The 27,924-nt window shown below is 33.5% G+C and overlaps 3 protein-coding genes across 3 annotated transcripts; all 3 read left to right on the forward strand.

Moving 5' to 3' along the window:
• The first annotated feature begins 266 nt into the window (after positions 1-266).
• On the forward strand, positions 267-4,311 carry LOC149481608 (uncharacterized). Its single transcript, XM_089705301.1, has 8 exons — positions 267-720; positions 1,036-1,164; positions 1,643-1,693; positions 1,762-1,816; positions 2,078-2,431; positions 2,671-2,916; positions 3,562-3,750; positions 4,135-4,311. The coding sequence occupies exons 1-8, from the start codon at positions 647-649 to the stop codon at positions 4,309-4,311; spliced, it is 1,275 nt and encodes a 424-aa protein (XP_089561427.1). The 5' UTR covers positions 267-646.
• A 3,437-nt stretch (positions 4,312-7,748) lies between these two features.
• On the forward strand, positions 7,749-15,520 carry LOC149481609 (carboxypeptidase B-like). Its single transcript, XM_089704660.1, has 7 exons — positions 7,749-7,916; positions 12,205-12,259; positions 12,413-12,625; positions 13,075-13,156; positions 13,639-13,789; positions 14,402-14,562; positions 14,871-15,520. The coding sequence occupies exons 1-7, from the start codon at positions 7,889-7,891 to the stop codon at positions 15,474-15,476; spliced, it is 1,296 nt and encodes a 431-aa protein (XP_089560786.1). The 5' UTR covers positions 7,749-7,888; the 3' UTR covers positions 15,477-15,520.
• A 132-nt stretch (positions 15,521-15,652) lies between these two features.
• LOC149481610 (zinc carboxypeptidase A 1-like) lies at positions 15,653-18,331 on the forward strand. Its single transcript, XM_089704661.1, has 5 exons — positions 15,653-15,782; positions 15,865-15,964; positions 16,177-16,272; positions 16,394-16,609; positions 16,823-18,331. The coding sequence occupies exons 1-5, from the start codon at positions 15,703-15,705 to the stop codon at positions 17,423-17,425; spliced, it is 1,095 nt and encodes a 364-aa protein (XP_089560787.1). The 5' UTR covers positions 15,653-15,702; the 3' UTR covers positions 17,426-18,331.
• Positions 18,332-27,924: the final 9,593 nt, after the last annotated feature.

Raw genomic sequence — 27,924 nt, forward strand, 5'->3', positions numbered from 1 at the left:
GAAAAAGGATCCGCACATACAGACACACGGACGTCCAAGACAGAACTTTTTTAAACTGTTTTTTAACTAGTTTAAATAACAAAAATGACATCAAAAATATCATGAACGTTAAAAATAGTGTTTTTTCTTAATATGTGTGTGTATGTATTATCTTACAAGTGCAATGTATGATACATAAAGACATTTTAAGTTTGAAAAATCAGATGTTTTGCGCGAAGTGACAGTAGTACCCACCTCAACGCTTCGCTTATGAGGCGTGCAATATTGTTTTACGATAAATTTATTTCGGCCATAAAAGTATTGTATTATTGATTTATAGAAAAACAAATATGTCGGTGTATACTCTTGTTGGCATTATTGTGTTATTTTTTATTACATGCAATGTAAGGAGTGAAGTAAAGAATGGTAGATACGCCTAATTTAATGTTATTTAGTATTTTTTTTTATAAAAAATAATATTACCGTCGCTGTCCATTTATTAAACATATTTTTTTTTATTTTATCTTTAATCATTATTTCAGTAAACCGGTTTGAAGAATTAGATTTTTGGTACGTAATAGTAAACGCGTTACGATAGAATTTTTCATTAATAAAACCTGAATTTCTATTTGATTTTAGGAAAGATTCAAGACTTGAATCTTCAAAGATGAATAAGCGTCGCTCCAACAACAATGTAAAAACCGTCAGGAAAATTTTTATCCAAAATAAAAATATGAAAAGGTCAGGTATTTACATGTTTTTAATTGTCACTTATTTTATTTGAATAGATATCTACCCACAGTATCTACCTTTTTTAATTAGGATATGGATGGTGAAGAAAAAGATTTTATATTATCTACGTGTTGTGTACGAAAAATGGGAAAAATGTCATGATGTCACTGGCCATACAGCTGTTTGAAATTCGAAAAAAGAAAAGAAGAACGGCGCGAATTTTGTTCTATTGTCTTTGTATCTTTAAAAAAATTTGCTTTGTACAAATGTTATGAAAGAAACTATTGTTGAAAAATACTGAATTTCTCGTTTATTTTATAACAGAGTTGAAAAAAATAATGTATCGGAGCCTCATTCGCACACCGCTCAGAGGGAACAATCCAAGGCCCCGCGGTGGTCAGTGTTTAATGTTTCATGGCCTAAAGTGGCCCCACATATGAGAGCAAGGAAAGCGTACGTATCGACTTTTGTTTTCAATTTTTACATAATATCTGGCGGAGAGTTTAATTTAGGTTATATTGTAGGTAATTATGTACGTCGTCGGGTTCATATTCATCTATTTATATCTTCTCGGTTATTTAAAAACTAATAAGAACATTTTATAGAAAAAAAATCTCTTGGAAACAAAAGATTAATAATAATTAATTAAATAATGGTTTCTCAGGACTTGTAAGTCTCTGTTAAGTTTTTCTGTTAATATAATAAGTATAATAATATAATATATATGACAATTATTTATGTAATAAAATATTTTTCCAAATGGTGTTATGTAAATATATCTATCGGTGAAACTGGCTCAAATCCTCCATCTAAACTTTTACTGATTGTCATTAACAGCAAATTTGTTATTAATAATAATCGAAGTTTTGATTACTTTAATAGATAGGTAGATTTACCGTTGCTTAGCCTGGTTTTTATTAAAATATTTCAGATCAACACGGATGACGCATATGATGTACCAAGAATTAGAGGAAACAACAAGGTATTTATATTTACTATTTTGATAAACCTATCTAGTAGGCAAACTTATTAATTAACATATTTCTTCAGCCCTTACACGCCATTGAGCGATGAAGATTTTACTGGCAAATTAAGTCCTTATGCGGTAAGTAACATCGATCATTGTACTTTACTTTTAAATTAATTATTATAATGTATTGACAAGGTGCAAGTGTCAAATGTTTTACATACCCTCCAGAAACCGTAGGCATTTTGTGTTCTGATGAAACAATTAATTACTTACCTAAATAATTTTGTAAGAGACTAATATTTTAGTACGTCTTAATACTCATAAAATTATAATATAACCTTGCGTTTCTCAAAAATAGTAACAATACGATAATTATATTCAATAATTATTTAACAGATAAAAGAACAATTATTACGAGTCGCATCAAGATTTCCAAACGCCAACGTAACCATTGAAGTAATAGGACGCACAGTTGAATACAATGATATAGTAATGATGAAAATAGCTGAGCATCCAGATTACTCTAGACATTTCCGTGCGGAAGATGATAAATTTGCAGACGAACCTCCGCAAAAGAAAATAATATTTATTGTTCACGGATTAAATGTTATGGGGATATCACATATACAGTGTTTGTCAGTGGACTCGGAGTTTTTTAAACTGCTATCGTATTATCTGAAACACATGGAATACTTCGATATATATGTCATTCCCCTGGCTAATCCAGATGGTTTTGATACCGCTCTACGTGTATGTGTTTTATTTTATTTTATAATGATAGCAATAATGTTAGTAGTTTTCATCTATAAGTTGGTATAATGCAAATAATCGTAACCTATATTATTATCTACCGTCTTCACGTATCGCAGTGATATAGGTATTTCGTAGTTATTTTTTATAATTTAGATTATAATATTATGCCTACACTATTTTTTTGTGTTAAGATTAATATTAGACAATCAAAATCGTAACCATTAATCAATCTTTAGGATCAACTATGGACCAAAAACATGTCACCCCAAAGTGCTTGTCCAGGAGTGAATGTAGATCGCAATTTCAACGTTGCCTGGAACGCTTCTAACACCATCTCGTCCTGTAGCCAACAGTACCCTGGAACTGCTCCCTTTACAGAAGCAGAATCCAAAGCTATTAGAGATGTCCTTCATAAATATAGTCACAAAATCATCGCCTATATCAACGTGCACGCTGGATCGTATAATGCTAAAAGCTATAAAGTTTGTATTTCTCTGTTTGTATTGTTTATTATACAGTACTAGCGGTCCGCCCCGGCTTCGCCCGTGGTACATATTTACGTTTTCTCTACATAAAAACCATCCTCGTACTTCAAGGAATATAATAAAAAAAGAATTATCGAAATCGGTTCAGCCGTTCTCGAGTTATGCGCTTACCAACACATTTTGCGATTCATTTTTATATATAAGAAGAAGAAGATTGAATTGTAGTTTTCTACTAGTTACCTGATTGATATAATAAGGCTTTTGTCCAGTACGTCATTCTGATGTAAACGCATGCGTTTATTATGCAAAAGATATCACATCATACATGGTATATTTACGTAAATCTTAATATTTTAAAACAATCATCTATAGAGACTAAAATGGTTAGAAATTAGAATATAATAAAACTAAAGAGGCAAAAATATCAATTATATTGCTAACAGTGTCTTTAGCTTCTTCGCCTTCAATAACAACATTTTGATCACTGATAACTAAAAAATTCACCATTCCTCCTCAAAACTGATTGTTTGTCTGTTTGGCCTAGTTATATCTAAAAAAATTAAAAGCTTCTTGAAAAAGACTCATCAAGTAACATTTAAATTAGCAGCGGGTAAATTTCTAGTAAAACATAAATATATTCAGGGTGAAGCTGTCCTCTATCCCAAAGGCTATACCGAAGTACAGACAGATGATGACAAATACATAGATTTGCGAGGTGAAATAGACGAAGCCATGCGGAACGCGAGCTTTCAAACACTGTCAGTTACAGTGGACACGTTGCATAGTTGGTACGGGAAGGTGTTTGGGACAAGTGTCGATTACGCTTCCACGGTAATTAGTTTGATAATAGGTATGCGTTATTTATGCATGTGTGAGCACTGAGCAGAGTGTTTCAGTGGTTAGGACCTCAGAGTTAAATCGGTGGTTCGATACTAGTCGAGGGGACAAGAAATATATTTTTTTTTTAAATTATCTGAACACTGTCCAAACTCCAAATCACCAATGCTCGAACGGTGAAGGAAAACATCGTGTGAAAATCAACATGTCGAGAACAAGTTGGTTCTGCCAACCTGCATTTGACCAATATTCATTCATTTGTATATTCGGTCACGAAATAACATTTATCTCTGAACCGTTTATCTGAAAACTATGTAATATGTTAAATATTATACGGTTATAATTACATTATTAACCAATGAAAATATTTTTATCCAGGTATATGGTATCCCATACGCTTTAGAGCTAGTGATGCAAATATACGACGATTATTATATGGACACAGATGAAACATACAGCCTTTCATCTCTCAACGAAGTATGGAGTCGAGTCATAGATGTCATATTCAAGAGTATATGGAAGTATTCACATACCAGTGAAAATGATAAGAAATAAACTGTTTTCTGTAACAGGTATTTTGATTATACCTGTATATTTAAATTTACAGAAATCCAAAAGCAACGTTTTAAGTTTCCGAAATTTGTCGTATTATATTATGCTTTTTTTCATTTTTGTATATGGAATCTTAATACATCTATGTACACGAAATAACTAAGAAATCGAATTAGAAATAGTACCTATAGATACATAGTTCATATGCATTCTAGTAACCTCCAGTTTACCGTAACGCATTTGCGCGTTATCATAGTTATCTAACGGTAAATTTGTTTTTATTTCGCACTAACTTGATAGTACGGCTCCACTCGCGTGATATACATAGGTGATATGGTATCTAGACCACAATCTACACCGTCCCAAATTTCAAGCAGACTCAATCAGCTGTTTTTGCGTGAAATAAAGTTTAACATTCATAGGTTTAGCAGATTAGGATCTTTATTATAATAAAATAATTATTCACGTAAAGCTATATAAGCTAAAAAAAATCCCGAATACCTTCATATAATACCTAATGCTTCTATATAAAATACCTTTTTATGTAGAGATTTTTGGGTTGATCACCCACTCACTTGTTTTCCATCCAATAAGTATTTGAATTGATTTCGGGCCCTGTAAAGTAATACGACTTCAAGAGAAGATTTAATCAAACATTTTTATACGTTCCAAAGAGAAATACTTATTTTTCTGATTACAAACGTAAAAAGAGGCAAGTTAATTAATTAAATTTGTGTAATTGGTTGATATAACTGAGAAATTCAATCAAGTGTAATACGAATGTATCGAAGCCAATAAAATGTGAATTGAATGTAGGATACTTAATTGGAGACAGCAATTGCCAGCGATCAAACGATGACTCAGTGGGAGCAGTTCTTTTATTTTCGTTAAATATTATTGAACTCTATATTCTCTGTCACTTGTACGATTTTAATTATTGATGATTCGCTTTGCGGATTTGAATAATATCGTTTGATTCTGTAAGGAGCTTAAAATATGAAAGATGTTCATTATTTGAGTGGGCTTTTACGTCTAAATAAATAAATATAGAGAAAAAAACTTTTATAATTATGTTTTGAAATATATTTGTTTTGCGTTACGTCGTAGAGATGAAAACAAAAGCATTCACATTTGGCGAATATTATGGCACTTTCTCTATTTGTTTGAGTCACCGTTTCAACTCGGCAAACTACTGCTGATTGTTATCCAATACTGGTTTTTATATATAGAGTTCTAGTGCAAATCGTATGTGAGTATCAATGTATATTATATATGACATTTTGAACGTCCTAGAAGTGTGTCAGATTTATTGTTGTCAGCGACTGGTTGTGCATATAAACAAAGTTAAGAGAAATGAAGAAAGTAAACGTTGTGAGGTCTCTAAATAATATTTCGTCATTCTCAAACATATCACGTGAGGATCTGGGTTACACTTAAGGATATATTACCTGAGGTGATTCCATTAAGAGCAGTGTTTGTTTTAACTTTGATGCATCAGTATAATACATTGCATTTGGTAACGGTATATGGATAGCAAGATTAGTACGTAATTAGTACAAGGAAAAAGTATATGGAAATGGCATAAAGTAATTGCAAACAGTATATTATAAGTATATATAAGACATTATACGCAGCAATTCAAATGCTTTCTGCATCAACATCAGGTTTCTGACCCGCATCGATATCATAAAGGTTGTTGGAACTGGTTTCTTCGGAGTTAATTTAATTTTAAAATGTAAGGATGTAGCGGGACCTGCCCTCTCTCGGAGACCTAACAATAAGGCGCCGTTATTAGAGATCCCTTTGAAATATATTTACCTTTTTATCTTGTATAGAAATCAGAACTGTATAACTTTTAGGAATATTTTTGTGTACCTTGTATCTGTATTACACATATTATATCCTAAACATTGTGTCATTAGGATCCTTCTAATTGATTTGCATTAGAACAAGTATGTATTGCATTTTATTATTTTTCTTTATCAACACATTTACACGTAGTTAATCTAACCGAAAAGATTCTGCGTGTGTGTGGGCTAACTTAATAAAGTAATTTTACAGTATAAATTCTTGTACGTAATTATATAAATGTTAATACCTACGGAACTTAAAGCCATTAACAATTTGAGTCAAGTAACATTACAGGTGTGGGTGGCTGCGTCAGTTCAATTCATTATTTTCTAAAAGATGCGATCATTACCAAGCATTCAGGTTCTTCGGTGATTAATGCCTCGCTTATAGAATAGTTATGAGAATAAACAACGTTCGTTGCTCTACATCTGATTAGCAGTTTGTCCCAGTTCTCATAGGAGTTTTAGAAGTACTGTATTGTAAGCCGGCGAGAGTCATGCACCATCTACTTATAGATTTGTATGGTTTTAATCAAGTGAAGGCACTTTAAGAATATTTGTATTCTATGTGTATACGTGTCCCTTATTGCATGGTGGTTTTACTAGGTCTTGTGCATTTTCGATATCAAACTTACCAAGTAGTTACCGCAACATTTAGGGCTGATTTTTAAATCCTTGGTTAAAACTTATTCATCGAATAACGTATGAAACTACTATTTCAAAAATGTATTCTAATTGTCCGTCTATGACAGTTTACAGGTGACATTTTAAAATGTTCGTGTAATACTTTATTGGACGGATAAATTTTAACCAAGGATTGAAAAATCAGCCCTTAATGATCTTAGCCTCCTTATATAAAAGGTTTCATTTGTTTTTGTAATTTAAAGTGCATTTTTAAACAGTATTAAGAATGGTGATAAAATTGTAATTTTCCTCAAAAGGAAAATCTTAGACATGAGGGAAATAATATCTAACACAAAGGAGCAGTAAGTTCAAATATTAATTAAATATACATTTTTAATTCTTCTGATATTCATTTGGAACAAAAAAAAGGTCCGAGTCCTTTACCCTCTTCCCCATGTTTATGTTTGCTTGACGATCGCGATGCAACTTCACGACTAACATCTTTTTAACTTATTTTTATTAATATCTTATAATTTTACACATACTTATTTACATGTGTTTAATATTTTTCAAGGCATGCATTTAGCATTTAAGTTATTTCTTTTTCTCTACCTATTTACTTAAACACTATTTACTTAAACGTATTTTAAAGACGAAATAATTTATATTAGCTGCGCATAGTTGCTTAATGATCACGATATAAAAAGTATTAGTCACAACAATTTCCTACGGAAAATAATATTGTCTCTGTACAAGTCATACTATTTTCACAAAATAAACATTATCCTACAAAATTCAACGATAACTTTCTTAAAAATAGCTGCATTTTATTTAACACCATCATATGAAATAGAAGCTCTTCTCTTAAGCTTTTACAGAGAGCTTTCTAAACAAGGTTCATTGTGTCAGCTCTCCTAAGCCCATTGTGTATCAGGCCTAAATCTTTCTCCGATTAATCCGCGCTGCGTATGCGCAGGACGCAGTTCGCGCCCAAACGGTGGTGAGAGCGCACGGAGCGCTCTAAATGGAAAATTTAATAGTCTATACTCTATAATAATTTAAATTAATAACAAAATATAGTGCTCGTGAAGTTTAATAATCTCAAAATGGCACGAGGGATACTTTTCATATTTGGTAAGTTTCGATTAATTTTTTTTTGCAATTAATTTTTAATTAACAAAGCAATAAGGCAATCATAAGCGTGAGATTTTGCAGAATTTTTTAACAATGGCCTAATTTTTAATTCAAGATGATGCGGACATGTTTAACATAAACCTATATAATATAGAAATGGTCGTGAAATCGGAACCACTCGCTATCACTGGCCGCACTGGTTTCGCTGATCACGTGCGAATCAAATATATTAAAGCCTACATTTAAGCCTTATTTACTTTCTTTGTGAATTTGAAATTTCTTTTTACTATGGAAGGGATCATAAGATTTTCAAAATATATCTCATATAAATTAGGTGTAAAAAAATATATGTTTTGATATTTTTTTTTCAGTACTTTCAAAACCTATGTCCGATTTTTTGCAAACCGTTGCATATAAATATATTTTCAACATAGCACGATAGCTTCTTTTTCCTATAACAAAATTTCGTATATTTTCTGCTAAATTCAAAATTGAATTCAAACACAATATACTTAAGTATTGACAAATATTACTTACAAACAAATAAACTCGTATCCCGACTCAATAACGCAATCTCAACAGAAGATATCGAGCAAGTCCATTGTTATATCACCAAATACGATATTCATAGCAATGCAAATGTATTTCAGATATCCGGCTTCACCTTTTAATTTTCCATTCGAACAAGTTCCAGATACGATTTTCACTTTATGAAATTTCTTCCAGCGAGATTGAGCTGCATGTTATTGCGACTCCGACTACAGTCCGTTATGCATATTTTGTGAATACCTATCACTGCGTCCTACGTCCTAAATGTACTCGTAGTTGCACAAACTAAATTACATATTGAAATTGAATATTCAAAATATCTCTATATCTATCTATTCTAGAAGATTGAATCGGGCTTGGTATTGTAAAACCTAATCTTTAGGTAAATCGAATTTAATCTAATGTTAATATGATAGAAATAGAACCTGAGTTAGTTATTTAGTTTGTGGTGCTATATTTATGAAATATATTTACAGCCGTACAAATAAACGATTTATAACATTTTATGATAAGAATAAACTAAGTAGTGACTTGATCCAGATTATTGAAAAGAATAATGTTGCGACTATTTTAAACGGCCGGAACATAAAGGAAATTGTAAAAAATATTTCCTGAAAATGATTGTGTTCATGTTAATTATTGTGATTTGCATGAGCGTAACTCAATCAATCGTGCAGAAAACTTCGTACACCCAATTATATTTAACTGCGTGCAATGTTTGTATGAACACTATTTTATAAATTTCAAAGTGCAACATAAATGTCTTATTCTTTGCGATTCTAAATAATATGTACTAATTATATTGTATGAAATAATCCAAAAAGGAAATGTATTTTAGTTCCTTCTACAGGCTCTACAACGAATAAATCTGCAACATAATAATGTATTTCACAACTTATAAACATAATGGAATAGCTAGATACATTTTAAGTAAGTAAGTAAAGTACGATTTTCAAAAAGCCTAGTATTACAATTTCCATGACGAAAAGTTCAGAAAGGTATTAACCCCTTATTGCATGAATTATTAAGGAGATGAAATTACATTATGAGATCAAATTGAGAAAAAAAATTATTTACTTATATTATAGAAAATATGAAACGGCGCCATATATGGACTCGTATGCAGTGTATGTTGTATTTTTTCTGTCATATATGGCTTCGTATGCAATTAGAAAAAAGTAACTAATTAATAAAATAAAAATATATTCCGGACTAATTTCACACACATGGTTGCTAAGCCCCAAACGAAACTTAGGCTTGTTTCCTGAATGCTAAGTCAACTGATATACTACATATATTTTACATAAATCCTATCCTACTAATATTATAAATGCGAAAGTTTGTGAGGGTGGATGTATGTGTATGTGTTTGTTTGTTACTCTTTCACGCAAATACTACTGAACCGACTTCAATGAAATTTAGCACACATAATATAGAGGGTAACTTGGACTAACACATAGGATAGGTTTCATCCCGGAAATCCCACGGGAACGGGAACTATGCGGGGTTTTCTTTGAAAAAGCGGGCGAGGCCGCGGGCAAAATGTTAGTACTTTATATGGATACCTAAATAACACCCAGAATCACAGCCAACTTATACTTCGTGAAATTGTTTAAAACAATTACGTTTGTCATTATAACATAAAAAACACGTTATATTTTTCACATAACGTGAAGGAACGAAATTGGAACAATATAGGCATAGCTGACGGGTCTTCTTCTTCCAAATTGGGTAATGACTAATCCCATCAGATCGTACAGAATCAAAGTGAAAATCTAGATGTCTTGCAGGAGTTTTTCGTAGCTTTTTTGCGGCAATTGGCGAGTCAGGAATACTGAGGAGACTCCAGAGATGCCGATGTTCCTAAGTTTTGAGAGACGACCATGTCTTTTGGTAATAAGAGCTTTCCCTGACTTTCGCATTTGCTATGAAACGGCTAATTAAAAATCATACAGTGGCATATAGCATGAGTCTGTGAGAAAAAAGTGTCCAGGATCGACACTGGAACAATCAGTGAAAGTATCCTTGAATGCATACCAAGCCACATATGACATAATATATTTTGGACGGAATCAGACGGAATGCATACGAAGCCAAATATGACAGATTTGGAAAAGTACAAAAAAAACATGATTAAAGCAAAACAACAACCAAACCAAATGTTTTACCTTATTTTAGAAAGACTAAAGAATGAAGTAATATTTTTTTTCATGGCTTTACTCACCTTTTTGATATTGAAATCTTAATTTGAGAATCACGGTTTTTTCCGCGCACCCAAACTGTGGCACGCGCTAGACTAAATCTATAATATATCTGATGGATAATATTTACACTGTATAAATTAATTACATTCCAATTCTCGATGAAATGCTGTTTAAGATGTAAGGTAGTTTTTTTAGATATTGTTTATAGTTAGCCTATAAAAAATTCATGAACTTCGTCGTCCATATATGGCTTTGTATGCGGTAAGGGGTTAAGAATATTCAGGAAAGAAAACGTAATTGCATTAAAAAATAAAGAAACATGCATTTTTTACGTCTTGCACATGGTATCGCAAATCGCATTGTATCCAATGCGTCTTATGACGCTCCGCTGCCCGCAAGTACAGATAACAAGCTGATAACGTACTCGTGCAAACATAAACTTAAAGCTAAATATTTTATTTACAAAATCATAATTTAAGAATTAAAAAAAAAAAAAAAACAAGAGCACAATTTAATGCTGCAAGAGTGATAAGGCACAGCCACGTTACCGTGTTGTGAACATAAAGCGATCGCTGAAATATGTGCCAGCTCCTAATACAAGGAAGTTCAAGTACACGTGCCCATGATTCTTCTATTGTCTTTAAATTTCCACGTTTCTTAAATCAAAAGGCGGCTTTGCGTGTAAGACCAAAACAATCAGAGAAGAACAAGTAGAGGCATGAGGTATGGAGGTACTAACTCCGATTCTAAGTTTATGTGAAATTACACAATCGTGAAAAAAAATCAAAGTTTTAGCCAGTCAAATGAACAAAGATATAGAAACAAATTTGTACTCATTTATACACTAAAGTTCGCGATTTAATTACAGAGAATTAGAAGAAGCTCAAATGCTACAGATAATTAAGACTCTAATATAAATTTATTGCCGTAAATACAATTCCGAACGCAATCAAATAAGCCAACATCGTAATATCTCATCAAAGCATAACCGGCTGGGCTTCCTCGCCTGCTGCAGCTAATTTCAATCGAAAAATTCCAACTTTATTAAAATCAAATTATTGAGCATTCAAGTTGCGATCAAAGAGCGACTCTAATGATATCAATTGCTACAAAATTGGTACATGAAGCCAGATAGGAGATCTGGCCGTTGTGAGCCGAGATCAATTACTCGATGCCAAGGAAACACGATAAATGTCACCACAAATTAAAGAATTGTTCCACGGAAATAATCTGCCCTTGGAGGAGGAGTTTAAGTCAAGCATTCTGTAGCCTTTCTTAATGGTTGCGTGGCTCTTTCTATTTAAATAGACAATTTCTAAGTAATTTTCCCCGCTCACAATTGGTTCGGGAGACGTTTTTTAAAAGCTGTCTAGGTACTGTATAGACCATCCGCATTTAATTCCGCCATCGATTATTTAATACTATGAGAATTTAAAAAGCGAAAAATGATCGAAATGTATAATGTGGTCCAACAGAAAAATATCAATGATAGCTCGTAATATGTGTGAAATGAAAATGTGTGTTATTTGTTTTAGGTATTTATTTATTATGCTGGCAAGCCGACGGCAATGAAAATAACAAATACGACGAGTAAGTTTTAAGTTTTTTTGCTTTTATGATTGTCCCATGAATCTTAAGTTCTCTAAACGGAAAATTATACAATATTTAAGAAACATAATTTCAAATATAAAAATATATTTAGGTATCTACTACATATACAATAATAATCATTTTCCCTTACAGTTACTTACTCTTACGACTATACCCTACAGCCAGTAAAGAAATTGACATATTAAATAACTTAGAGAAGAGTATAGAGGGCATAGAAATTCTCAAAAAAAGTAGGAGCTTCAATGATACCACTGATATTTTAGTGCCTCCAAATCAGTTGGCATTTATACGAGATATAGCCCATGAAAATGGTATAACATTTGACGTAAAGGAAAATTACGGCAGGTATGTATATTTTAAATATTAGAAATAGAGGTAGAGATGAATACAAAGAAAGAATGTGGTGACTATGCATATCTTTTGTCTTCTTGATAGAAAATGAATACACAAAAATTATTACATACTTACAATCATTTTTAAATACTTCCTAATTCATTGGATATCGAAATATTCTTACATGAATGAATAATCCATACTAATATTATAAATGCGAAAGTAACTCTGTCTGTCTGTCTGTTACTCAATCACGCCTTAACTACTGAACCAATTTGCATGAAATTTGGTATATAGATATTTTGATACCCGAGAAAGGACATAGGATAGGTTTTATCCCGGAAATCCTACGGGACCGGGTTTTTCTTTGAAAACGCGGGCGAAGCCGCGGGCGGAAAGCTAGTATTTTATATTTTAATTAGTTTTGTATTATAAGTGTTAATGAAACTATTGTATTTCAGGACATTCGACCCAGCAGAAAGAACTCCAAGGAGAAGAATCTTGCGAGGCTTCGATGTATTTGAATATCACTCATATGCCGCTGTAAGTTATTATTATACTTCTCAGTAACGGTCTTCATTCTTAAATGAATTCAATAAGCCTATTGAATTTGTTGTCACGCTTATCCAATTTTAAAATTACTCCTTTGTGATAATGGCAAAAAATTCATTACGTACACGAGTACGCCTAAATCATTGTAGTTAGTAGATATGTCTGTTGATAAAATAAAAAGATTATGTATTTAGATTATACCAACTATAAGTAATATGTATCATAGACCAAGTAAGCTAGGTTAACTTTATCATTTGAAACTACGCACATAGAAATTCTATGTTCATACTTGTACTCTATGCACGGTTATTATAAAAATGCCTCTATTTATTACTTAGCTCGTAAAATATACCTAGGTATAATGTCGAAAAGTGATTAGGGTTTGTAAGTCCTTACTATAGTATAGTTCCTTAATATCTAAGGCATAGTCCCTTCTTTTTCCATATACCTATATTTTATTCATTTTTTCTCAGATGCAAGAACATTTAGATATGTTAACAAAACGACACCCAGAATTAATAAGCATACAAACACTGGGAGAGAGCTACCAAAGGCGGAGAGTGAGACTCGTCAAAATTTCCTCAAATCCGAAAGCAGGCAATCCCATTATTTTCATTGATGCTGGTAATTCAATATTTTATTATAATTCTAATAAATTATATCATAACTAGCTATCCGCCCGCGGCTTCGCCCGCGTTTTCAAAGAAAAACCCGCATAGTTCCCGTTCCCGTGGGATTTCCGGGATAAAACCTATCCAAGCTACCCTCTATATGTGTAGTTAATTTCATTTTAATCGGTTCAGTAGTAATGGCGTGAAAGAGTAACAAACACTCACATACACATCCTCACAAACTTTCGCATTTATAATATTAGTATGATACTACTGAATTAATTCCTTTTTCTATTAATTAGTTACTAACAATAATAAAATATATATAAAAATGTCAGTAAATTGTTTAGATCCTATCTACTTAATTATATCCTTCTATTGTCTAAGATATTATTTATTTATTCAGTATATCCTTAACCTTAACATTAAAAAATAAACAGATAAGTAATGGATTTCAACTGCGATGGGTATACCTAAACTCTAGCGTTAAAAAATATACAAACCTCGTCCTTTTTGAACTGTGTTCAAAACGGACTAAACGACTAATGGTCTACATAAAAAAGAAATTGTTTTAAATTCTTGGAAATTTGCCAAAAATACTTGATTTTCCCTACAAATACTTCAGGTATCCACGCCCGTGAGTGGGTGGCGCCCGCGATGGCGATGTACCTCGTGCACCGGCTGGTCAACGACCCGGACGCGCGGCGGGACCTCGCGGGCGTCGACTGGTACATACTGCCCGTGGTCAACCCTGATGGCTATGAGTATACTCGCGCTAATAAAGTGGTGAGTACGGGAAAGTATGTGTTGGGATGATAGTAAAATAGCTATTTCATTAAGTGCCTAGGCTTGTTATTAAGCAGTGGTGCTTAATGAACTCCCTGCATGATATTCAGGCTTTTGATTCAATGGCTGATAAGACTAGTTGGCTGCGACATACACTTAATAGAAATTAAAGAATAGGAGATTATTTGGATAAAAAATATGGCCATTTTACTGCCGCATTGAAGTTGAAAAAAATAAGGTAAGGTAAAAATAAGGATAAAATCTCGTATCTATACAAAATGGTTACTTAGCGGAAATATTTTTTCCAGAATCGTCTCTGGAGAAAAACGCGTTCCAAAAACACCGTGTACGGCTGTTTCGGTGTCGATGGCAACCGCAACTATGGTTACAAGTGGGCGGTCAGCGGGGTCTCTAAGAACCCTTGCGACCAGGAAACATACGCCGGACCCAAACCCTTTTCCGAGCCAGAGACGCAAATGGTCCGTAACGTTATGATGGAATACGGGAAAAGGATAAAGCTATACGTGTCCTTGCACAGCTATGGACAATATCTTGTGTATCCTTGGGGATACACCGGAGATTTCCTGCCTAAGGAATGGCAGAAGTTAGATTCTCTAGCACGAATGGTCTCGAATGCTGTGGAAAATGCTGGTGGACAACCTTTCAGGGTCATGAGCGCTGGTAAATGGTATCCTGCTGCAGGTGGTAGTGATGACTTCGCGTTTGGAGCTATCGGTGTCCCATATTCATATACCATGGAACTAACAGATGGTTATGAGTTCTTATTCCCAGAACGACTCCTGCATACAGTTTTCCCTCAGTATTATGAAGGTTTCAAGGTCTTCGCCACACAAATAAAGAATGAATTCGCGCCAACCAGGCATAAAAAGAGAATATCCGGCCCAGCCCATTGACTCTATATGCTAAACTAAATAAAAAGAAAAATCGAAAAACTTTATTGTTGTTTTATTGATATTCCACATGTATTTTATTACTGGTCGTTTATTCAATACGCAATAATATTCTACAGGCAGTAAAAGTTACACTTACATTTACTGAAATGAGAACAAAAGCAAATAGCATGAAAAATGTTTTAGTAATTATTATCTTGACAGGTCTACTTCTATTATCTTAAGCTTAATGGCATTGTTTTATCCGCATTTTAATAAATGTTTCTCTATTGTAGGAAATATTTATCTAATAAAAGCAGCTCAGTGCGGGTAAGTACACGTTCAAAAAAGTTAGAGACAAATAAGCAAATTAAAAAAGAAAGAAACATGAAAATTACTTGAATTATATTAGGTGCAAGTCATTACGCTCATGCTATGCGGAAATGCTGGACAAATTGCTTGATGTAGAAGAAGATGCATGTGTTGAAAACGTAGCTATAGGACCAAGTACGGTGAGAATCTTGGTGCAAAGTTCTTTTTTGATAATAAGTAGTTTTATAGTGGTTGGAAGGCTCGAATTTCAATTTTTTTCTTCAGTGCCGAGGCAGTAAAGATTTGTATAGATTTAATACATATGTACTCTTTAGTGTCTTTACCAAAGGATGTGTGCTACTTAATTTTGAGTAAATTGTGCACTATTATAACCTTAACTTTCTTTCTTTAGGTGACTATTTTCTTAAAAGCTCTTAAACAGTTTTGTGGTGATGTTATTGATGTACGCAGTGACGCTTTAACGTATGAAAGTAGAATACTTTATGAGGTAAGAATATTTTCCTCACTACCTTTTAAATTAAAAAAAGTAAACTATAATAATATGCTCTAAGTAAATTTGTAGTAAGTTTTATAGGATTATCAATATAATATAAAATAACCCTCCATAGGTTGTATTGAATAGTACAAACGAGGTAAATTCGCCAGAAACAAAGCCCATAATTATGATAGACGCAGGACAAAGAGCCGGCTCCCAGTCTGTTATGTTGGCTCTATACGTCATAGAACAGCTAGTTGCTTGTGAAGAATACGAGGACATGTTGGAGAAGGTGACCTGGGTCATCCTGCCCAGTACTAATCCAGATGGACAGGAATATGTTAGATGTGTATGTTATTAAGACAAATTTTTCGTGTGCTATCTTTATCTGTGAGAATCAAGTTTTTTTGCACTAATTTTTCATAAATTTTTGGATCATTTATTTACCTGTACTTTATATAACACAGAGTAATAAAAAAATTAAGTCTCATATTAAAGTTATTTGCCTGTTCTTTATATAACACGCACTAATAAAAAAATTAAGCTTATTATTATCTTTCAGAAACGAGAACCTTGGAATAAGAATATGTTTCCATTACAAGAAGCCCTTACTTTCGGGGTGGATATCAGTAGAAATTTTGTCGACTCTTGGAGCAGTTGCCGGTCCACCGACAATATATTTTCTTCTGAATATCCTGGCCCTGGACCAGCATCAGAAAATGAAACAATGTTCATTAGCAGTATCATCGCAAAGTACAAACCAAATTTAAAAGCCTATTTGTCAATTAGGCGCGATGGCCATTCAATATTGTACCCATTTGCAAGTATAAGCAGCTCACCCGCAAGTCATGTTCAAACTAAAGCGGGTGAAATTGCTGCAAAAGTTAATCAGAGGTCTGGCAGTCTTCAATGGTTTTCCAATATGAGTATTTACGAGATGAATGGGAAACCGTGGTGTGGCCACAGCGTTGATTACGCATACAATAAACACGGGATTGCCTACTCTTTTGAGATGCGAGTTTTCCCGGAATCCGATAATACCATAATGTCCAAGTTTCAATCACTACCGAAAGGGTACGACGCCTCTTTACGTAACGGCTATTTTACTGGAATCAGAGAGCTCTATAACACAGTGGTTAGCGAAAAACAACGCGGCGCAATCTAATAAAATAGTGATTTCGCATTGCGTAACTTCAGCAGAATGTGAATAGAAACGAGTGTACGAAGAGAAAATGTTAGGAGTTTAGTAACGAACGGCATAAAAAGGAGGTACAATAACTAACGGTGTAAAAATTATGAGCGATTGTTATATAATGCAATATTTATTTAGTACATATTAGTATATCTACGATGTAGGAGTCACTTTTCCACTCCGGGTAGGATGTCGGTCATGCGCGGTGGTGGGTGCCGAGCGCGCCTGCGTTAGGGGTGGGGCCCGTGGCCGTTCAGCCCGCTACCATTCTGTAGTCAGCCGCGGCGGCGGCAGCCGGCTTCCCCGACTTCCCTCTCCCAACAGTAACACTCTACCCGCGATAACTCTGCCGCCGCACGCGCTAAAATACATTTACTCTTCGTTCGTTTCTTTCCATTCGCATTTGGTTTTTTCGTAGCGTTTATTTTGTGTGATTTTGTATTTTGAGTTTATTTTACTAAATAATCTGATGAAGAATAAAATAATTTTATCATTGTTTTGCTGTAATTCTTTTTTGTGTTAAAAAAGTTGCTGTCAAAGATGCGAGCTTCCCGGTTTCGAGGTAAGAATTATTTGTAAGTTTCAGCAGAGTTCAGCGGAGTGAGGCGGAAAAGTGGGAAATTCGTCGAAACCGGTAAGTACTTGTAGGAATGGGCGGAAGGCGGTGCCGACGGCAACAGGTTGCAAGGCTTTACGGGCGTCGGGTACAGTCGCCGCCTGCTTCTCTCCACAATTTTATTAAGAGTTAATAAACACTGCTGATACCGACGTTCTGTACTAATTACTCTAGAGAGACTTATTGTATTAATTTTCTCGCTTTCCTCGCTGAAAATTTCATTTTATTGAGGAAAAAGAAGGTTTAAATTATTCTAATTTATCTTTTGTGGTAGGAACTTAATAGAATTTTTATTGAATGAGTTGTAGGTTTTTGGTTAGGTTTTATCTGTTTTATAAAAAGATATTAGGTACGCTGCAAAAATTGTACCAAAAATCGGCAAATTAAATATTTTATATAGCGTAGGGTAAAAAATGTTGTTTCTCTGTTCTGTTCTTTATTTATATGGCCTTCACGTCTCAAGCTATTTAAACAACATTAAATCAGGTTTTAATTCGTTTTAAATTTGTACTAACTATAATTTTTACATTACCTACAAACCACATTTTTTTTAATTTGATATAAAGAAGTAAGTATAGAAATATGGCTAAAACGGATTAAAGCAATACCGTTTTTTATAAGTGTAAAAAATGCGCTACAAATTGACACTCTTTGTATAGGGGAAGTCATTTATAACTTATTTTAAATGGTTATTAATAGGATATTGGCGAAACAATGTAAGTAGGAAAATACTGAAACTTTAAAATTGTTATACTACTTATCTTAGCGATCTGAAATAAATTATTTAGATTCTTTATAAAATTGTGTATAAAATTTTAATGTAGAGTAAGGATACATATAAAATTTGAAATTAACAATTATAACGAAAATTATAATATATAGGTAGTACAAATTAAATTATCAAATGTTTCTATTTCCTTGTGTATCTTTAAATATACATATTTTTATTGAATCTTCGGTACCTATGACGATTTCAAATTAAAGTCAATAGGAGTACTTAGTTCAAAAAAAGATTCGGATGATTAAGGCTACTTTAAATTTATTGAAATTTGAATATAATATTTGAACCGGGCTATTTCTTTTTTCATTAAGTATTATTTCCATATTAAAAACAAACAAAGAAAAATCCATAAATTAAAATAGTAGAGATAGGTATATTTGTCCTCAACATATTCATCTACAAAACGATCTCACATAAAAGCAAAAAAAAAATGACCCGACTTAAATGAAACAAAACTACAAAAATTGAGTACATTGTACGTTATTAATCGTTACACCGGTAGATAATCAGAGGGGGCAGCAGTTTCATAAAGTTTTGAGTGGTGATAAGAGAATCGATCGCATTAGAGAGTCGGCTCACGCGCTGATAAGGCGATGCGGGTACTTGCTATACACTGTCCCACATGCTATGTATACGGTGAAATAATATTAACGCCATAGAAATGTATTTAACGTCATTTCAAAGAATATGAGCATATCCCGATTTGCGCATTTTGATGTAGGAGAGTAGAGTAGAGTAGTAGGGCTATGCTTGGCTAGAAGACCGATATTTGGTGGCGAAAGGTGAATTTTTTAAAACAAACGGAAGTCTCCCTTTGTTTGAAATAGAACCAACTATCTGATAAATTTCTGATTGAACAGCTGTTAGGAGTTAATATAATGATATTTGGAATATTGAACGTTAACGACATGGGAATATTCACTATAACAATGGAGTAGAGCAGAGAATAGTCTTAAGTAGTAATTTTAAACTTCCTAGTTAAAGTATGAAAAAAGAAACAATATGGGCTAATTGGTTACTTCATTAATGATTTTAATAAGTTTATATCTCTAAACTACGTCGACGCAAATATTAATAAATGCCACATTTAAATAAAAAGTTTTCGGGCGTAGGTGTTGCTTATTGCGATGGGTGTGTGTCGTTTCATTTCATATACTTGATATAACAAAAGTCTCGACATGTTTGTTTAACTTAATGAAATATTTGTGTGTCGAAAAATCAAACAAAATACTTATGTTAAATTATATTAATTGTTTCAATTCATACATTCATACATTTCAACAGTAGAGTTTATGCCAAGTTATTCCTGAAATCAGGAGAGTTTAAAATGTGAGGTCCGTATAAATTTATTCACAAAAATTTTCAGCATATATATTAATATGCTGAAAAACGAAAACTAAAAGACGGAACTTTTGATTGATTCCTTTCAAAGTGAGGATTAGAGAAAAAAAGATACCTAAGTAATACTTATTACAAAAATACTACACAATGAAAAATCAAAAGTGGCCTTTAAGATTTACACTTTTGATTTTTCGTGCCTTCGAAGTCAGTCAGAAGAAGAAAATGAAATTTTAAGATAAAAATAGCTTATTTAAAGACTTTATTTAAGTTAATTTTTTTACAATTTTGGTTACGATGACAACAATTAAAAAACGAATTATAATTTTCACTCTCAATTTTCCAAATCGTTTCGTGTTCTCTATCCAAGCTTCTAGATTAACACTCGTTTCTCGAAAATCGTTTATTCATTCGTATATCTGCGTGTGTTTATCTGCAAACTTCGGCAGAACATTAGTTTGTCATATGGAGTTAATATCGATGCTATCCGAGGGCGATAATTATGAAGACAGTTCAAAAGCCAGACAAACAGTATACAAAGTTCGCTTAAAACGAACTCCGGAGCGGATATTGAATTTCTAACTTTCGGTTCTGTTACGGATTCCACGCGTCCAATTTGTAAGCGTGTCCGCGGCAAGAGGCGCCCCGGTATTAAAATTTGAAGCGCTCAAACTTGCCTCCTTTTAGTGTTCATTACGTCGGAAAGTTGATGAAAATTCATACAAGTCTAAGTTCTAATGAACACCAGTCGGCGAAGTTGGTCGGATGTAGCGATCGCTCACACTGGACTTTTTGTGAGGAATGCCGCAAAATGCCGAACGCTTTGTTTTACAAAATTAACGTTATCTAAGTTCCTCCGCATACCGATTTAAGAAGCTAATGAGAAAGTTTGTATGGAGGATAAAATTCATTTTAATATCGAGCTTCACAGTATGTAGTGACGGTAAAATTGGTATTAACAATGCATATAAGTCTAACAAAGTAATAAGCTCAGAGACACTGGATTAATTTCAGCCACAATATTTCCAAGACGTTCAGACGGTACAATAAAATATTTTTGAGCCGCTAGTCGCTACAAGCCAGAACAATAAATTGGTAACAAATCCTCGGGGCACGAGACAATAAGAAACGGGAGATTCCGCGGTAGACATTAGCCCTGTTGTTATTCTAAGTGGATTAAGGCCAACGCATTTCAGGTCTGGTTAAGCTTGGAACATTAAGTCTGACTGAAAGCTTATGTGTGCATTTAGAGAACCGAAATTTATAAATTTTGTTTATTGTTTTGGCCTTGTGTTAGTAACGAATTAAATTTCGATTATCTAAACAATACCTACAATTTAAGCCTCAATTGTTATATTGGATAAGTATTTGAATCAAAAATACAAAAATTGTTTTAATTGTATTCATTGGTGGTATGGTATAATGCAAATTGAATATATACTAAAAAAAAGGTTGTATGGCTGAAAATGAAATATATTAAAGTAACTATGGTCAGATAACGAAATTTAATGAAAAATATTAAAGTAATTATGGTCAGTTAACAGCATAAACTGTATATGTTATCATGGTCGCTTGTAGATACTAATTACTTGCAAAAAATTGAGCAGCAGATGTTTTCTAAATATTATATTCGCATTGATTTTTAAGAATACTTAGCTTTTATTTAATTTCACATTTATTATTTAAACACAAGAAGTAATTAATATAAACGAGTCCTCGAAAAGATAGATTACAAAATCACAAAGAGCTAGACAACTAAAAAATAACATCGTAAGATAATTATTTTTGTTAAGAATTATGCAGATAAGCGTAAACTTAAACATTTAGAAAAAAGAAGCTCCTACAAGAAATGTAGATCATTTCTTGTAGGAGCTTCTATGTTTTAGATTTTAAGCATAGAGTAGGCGTTCAAAATTTTTATCTCGTTTTATTTTGATTTAGGACTCTTCACTCTTGTCTTTTTATGTGCAATCAATTTTAATGTACATATTTGGTTTAGTGATTAAATTGAACTTTTGTTTAAAATTTTCAAATATAATTATTGTAATTATAATAGACCTAAACATGCACCGCTGTTATTGCTAAACTGAACATGGAGTAGACTCGAAAAAGTTTACCGTTGCACAATTTCGTTACATCTATATTAATTCATCAAGCCAATCAGTTATTACAAACTCATTAAATAAATGTAAGAAAGAGTTCGCGATCGCTCCGATCGTCGATGATTGATCGGATCCCGAAGTTACCCCACTTTCTCCAAGTGGAATGAAGTAGGGTAAGATGTATATTGGAAGTCGTGTCGAATTACCCATTTATTCACTTATGTCGAGTGTTTATTTGAGTTGTGACATGATATGTTTCCTGAGCGCGATGAGAGCAATAAATTACTTAGTCATTTGGTTTCGTGTGACAACAATCGTGCGGTTGCGTTTCATTTTCAAGTGATAATTCAACTGAATTGTAAGGTTATAGTGTAGAGGGAATGATTACGATTTAAGTTTGGAAATTTTCAACCTCAAAAGGAAACAATGTAAAGAGTACACTTTCATAGGATGTAATAATGCCTATATTTTTTAAAATTGGCTCTATACTTTTCATCAAATAGACTGAAGTGTCCATCCACTACGCCACAGGCCTACCCAATTACATTACGTAAATAATGAAAATGCCATCCCTTAACTAAATCCTTTTAATAAAATGCTGAGAATATCCATCGTCTCAATAAGATGCCCTTATAGCTGAACAATTCATTTTTTCTCCGCGAAGTAGGACAAAACTTACTACTTATATTTTCGTGGACCCTTCCGTACTCCGCTCACAATGAAATATGAACTACTCGAAAACAAAGTCAACAAGCATAAAAATCTATTTCGTAATACAGTCGTGAAGGCGGTCTGTGGGGTTGACGAGTGTATTGATGCAACTCTAGTTTATTTATTGGAAAATTTTATATAGCAGATTGGTATCCACTTCATTTACAAACGAACAAAGTTTTAAAGAATTAAAACAGAAGCACTTCATCACGTTGTAACTTAAAAATTCTAAGCAACATCACAATTTTATTAAGAGCTCGCAAGTCGTAAAAGCAACCGGCAATCTGGTGCTCGCAATGCAAGTTTAAAAGCCGTGAAATAATTCAAAAGAGTACTCGTTAAAATGCAGCTTGAATTTACAAACCGCGAGACGAGGTTTATCACCTGAAGCAGCTTTATGGCTGGCGTACCATAAACTTGCCGGCGCACTTCTGCTGACATAGAAATAGTTTACAAGCCGACTGACTTATCTCCCCCCTGCAGCGATAGCGCGACACTCCTAATCAGACGAATAAAAGTTTATACGTCATTTTTAGAAGGTTTTACGGTTAACACTTTGTAAACTGAATTAAACCCTAAATGGTTGTTTGCGAGCGATGCGATTAAAAAGTTTTTAGATGTTTTTGAACGTCTTACGATCTGTTTGCAAGAGGTTGGGCAAATTCCCAATTAAATATCCCCGTTCAAACGGAGGTTTTCTTTGTGTCTTAACTTTTAAAGTTAAAATCGTCTATGATTAGGTTTACATTACGAATATTTAAATACATTAACATTATCAATGGAATAAAAATGTTCACAATAATATTTCGCAATAACACAATACTGATACAATCGAATAAGATATGAGTTTATGGAAACTCAATAATCGTAGTTTCTAAGTGACTTAACATGAACGAGCTGGGGCGAGACGAAATCGTTTTGCAAAGTGTTTGTGTATTCTTTTACATGTTCAAACCTTGCTGGTTTGTTTGCATTGTACCTAAATGTAGGAAGGCTATATAAACATTTAACGAAATAAGAAAAATAACTAACTATGTTATTAAGTACGATCTTTATAAAATATCTCGACTCTACATAAGTACATATATCATCTAACTTATTCATTTTGAAATTTTATTAAAGTACGAGTATGAGCTAAAACCTTCTACATCTAAATATTCAAAAATATTCGAGTTAATCGTATATCAGAGATGAAATAAACGTTCAGTATAGGCAATATCGGGCCGTTTACGCTCCCCTGTCGGAAAAACTCTTATTGTTCAATAAAAATGTTATGAGGTAACTCTATTCAATGAACCCTACTGTTATTGAAATCTGCGTTTCGGTTAAAGTAGTATTTCTTGTGAACGAGCCACAATAAACGGGCTTGTATCGAGCCATTGTTGCTACTCTGATTGCTTTTATGATGATTTCCACCGAAACAATGCATTGCGATAGCGGAGCCTTACGAATATCATATTTAGATGGGATTCACGTTAAATTTAGGAGGAAAATCTGAGTCTATTTATAGATTAGATGTCGTTATTGTTCATGTAAATATTGTGATCGGTTTAAACTTAAATATAAGTAAAGATAGGTTTTAGATAATAATATGTCAATAATGAGAGGTTTTAAATTATTTATCATTATATTAGCCTCTTTGTTTAAGAAGGTTTTAAATTTAAAATAACAACTTTGTGCCAAAAATACAACATGTTGCGAATATTACAACATCCTTGAAAAATTGTTAATCTTCATAATATGTAGAGCGACGTATATTCCAAGAATAATTTTCTAAAATATTCGGTTTCCGAATGAACTTCAATTTTTCAATATAATATTCCTAAATATTAAAAAACACCTTCTAACCAAAATTAATTTAGAAAGTTTCCTCCATACACACGTCAAAAAATATCCACCGTTGAACATTTATTGGTGCAATTCCCCAAAGGATTCGTCCATTTCCCGTGCAAAGTCAATATGTCGACGGAGATGAGTTATTTTTCTACTACTCTGTGTGAGATGCCTGATGCCGTATTCCCAAATAAATAATAAATATATCAACATATGAAAATTCGTGAGTGTTTTGAATTTTTCATTCAGTTTGCCAATTGTCCATATTACATTTAGGTAATTTTTTTTTGTAATTCCTTCAGATCGGGAGAGTATTATATTTAGCTATAGCAATAAATATTTATCTGATAGCAAAAAAAAAATATGTCTTACGTTGTTTGTATGAAAAATGCAATGTATGAAACCTAAAATACCTTATACTATAATTTTTACATATTTTTACAACAAAATGCATGAATTCATAACTCTATTTTTTTCGATTTTTGATGAAGGTCTGCGTTTTCAGTTATTTTTTTACAGGAACATAATGATAGCAACTATTTAAAAAATATAAAACCTGTACAAAAGTTTAAATTTTTCACTCAAGCGCATAAAAACTAAAATAAATAATACCACAGCTCCAAATATAATAAGTAGTATGACATGTCATAGCTTAAAATAACTTTATACAAGGGTCCAACCATTAAATCTTCTGGGGATTCAGCCTTCTGTAAGAAACTTCCACATTTTAAGACATTATTTAGTTTCCACCAGCCCCTCTTGAGATATGAATTGAATTTCGTTTTTAGCATTTATATTAAAAAAATAGATATATGATATATTTTTTAATCTAGTAACTATTGCACGCCTCATAAGCGAAGCGTTGAGGTGGGTACTACTGTCACTTCGCGCAAAACATCTGATTTTTCAAACTTAAAATGTCTTTGTGCAGGTCCACACTGCGAGCCTAGCGCGGTTGCGACGGCGGGCGCGAAATATCAAACGTATGAAACGCGCCTTTGCGTCCACATTGAAATGACTATGGCGGAAGCCTAGTGCGACGGTAATGAGCGAGCCAGCGCGCGTAGTTTTCAAACTCTCCTATCCGCGCGTTCTGGCCACACTACGGGCCTAGTCAGCAAGCGACCCAATGCGCGGACGGCGGGGGTATCAAACCAGTTCGGTCTTGTCGCTCGACTTCTTATATTATATCCTTTATTGTTTTTCGTAAAATAGCGGTAAATACTTAATTGTTGAAGTGAAACTTCTTTATTTATAAGTGCGATTCAATCTAAAACACTTATATATACACCACAGTAATTTTGTAGGGTATAATCTCAATTCTTCATATAAGATTCACCCGTTATTCCTCTGTTTTATTTATTTCGTGTATAACTTCTATAATGATCTCATCTCAAAATCGGACTGTCCAGTAAAAATAGCAAATCGTCCAAAGTTTGCAACACCCGAAAAACGTCGAACCGCTACTTGAGCTCGCGTGTCGGTGTGGCCACCGCGAGCGCCCGCTCGTCGCGCCCGCCTAGGCCGCCGCCACCGCGCATTCAGTGTGGACGCACACTTTATGTATCATACATTGCACTTGTAAGATAATACATACACACACATATTAAGAAAAAACACTATTTTTAACGTTCATGATATTTTTGATGTCATTTTTGTTATTTAAACTAGTTAAAAAACAGTTTAAAAAAGTTCTGTCTTGGACGTCCGTGTGTCTGTATGTGCGGATCCTTTTCCTTGTTAACACGATAGCGACCGAAATACTTTACTAATCGAGTCTTTTTTTTTCTCTTACGCTTGAGTATGCTCAGGAATAGAACCCTTTCATTTTTCAGGGTCTGATTCGATGTGGTTTAATTGTTATTAAATAAACAAAAAAAATAATTAATAATAGACCGGGAGATACTGACACAAAATTTCGAGTCATTTGTAACAGGATGGCGGTTCTACAGGGGTCTTAGTACGCAATGACAAAAAGAAAATCGATAGTGTGAACACTGGTACCGGCGGCTTAGTCGCGTGGGCGTTAGTCGAACTCGTCGTAAAAATAGCGAAAGTCAAACGATTTGTAACACAAAAATTTTAGAATTTACCGATAGCCCATAAAAAAGAAGTAGGCGGTAGTGTCATGCCATACTTTTCCGGTGTGACTTACAGCCCGCCATACCGACGCAAATGTGTTGATTTAAAAAAAAACAATTCAACCATTTGTACCAGGCTAACTTTTGCACAGGTAACCATCGTCGTGTAGCCATTTACGAAAATCACCATACCATACTTTTCGGACGATTCCAAATGGTCGCCATACCGCCGAAAATCTGCAAAAATTTTTTTTTTCGCCAAACTTTTTGTACCAGTATTGCATTTGGATTTTTGGAGAGTATTTGATAAAATGTGACCATTATTATATTTGCCATACTTCTAGTAGGGGGAAAAAGTGCTGCCATACATCATAAATAAATTTATTATTAATTTATAGAAGTGAAGATTTCTACCACCTAGATCTTTGAAATTTTGTATTTATATTTGTTGAACCTCAAACTTATAGGAAAGATTAATGCCATACTGTTACAAATCGTTCAAAATACGAATAAAATCATTCAATAAAAAAAAATCTTATACACATTCGCCACCTCCCACAGGTATGGCATTATCACACTTCTATTTATAATCATTCAGGAGTTGTTGAAAAAAAAATTTAGGGTGTTACAAATGGTTCGGCGAAAAAAAAAATTTGCAGATTTTCGGTGGTATGGCGACCATTTGGAATCGTCCGAAAAGTATGGCATGGCGAATTTCGTAAATGGCTGCACGACGATGGTTACCTGTGCAAAAGTTAGCCTGGTACAAATGGTTGAATTGTTTTTTTTAAATCAACACATTCGCGTCGATATGGCGGGCTGTAAGTCACACCGGAAAAGTATGGCATGACACTCCCGCCCACTTGTTTTTTATGGGCTATCGGTAAATTCTAAAATTTTTGTGGTACAAATCGTTTGACTTCGCTATTTTTCCGACGAGTTCGACTAACGCCCACGCGACTAAGCCGCCGGTACCAGTGTTCACACCATCGATTTTCTTCTTGTCATTG

The sequence above is a fragment of the Colias philodice genome, chromosome 16, assembly GCF_061535455.1.
Source record: "Colias philodice isolate Cphi_HAF_F1 chromosome 16, ilColPhil1 Martin Lab GWU primary, whole genome shotgun sequence".
Classification (NCBI taxonomy): Eukaryota; Metazoa; Arthropoda; class Insecta; order Lepidoptera; family Pieridae; genus Colias; species Colias philodice.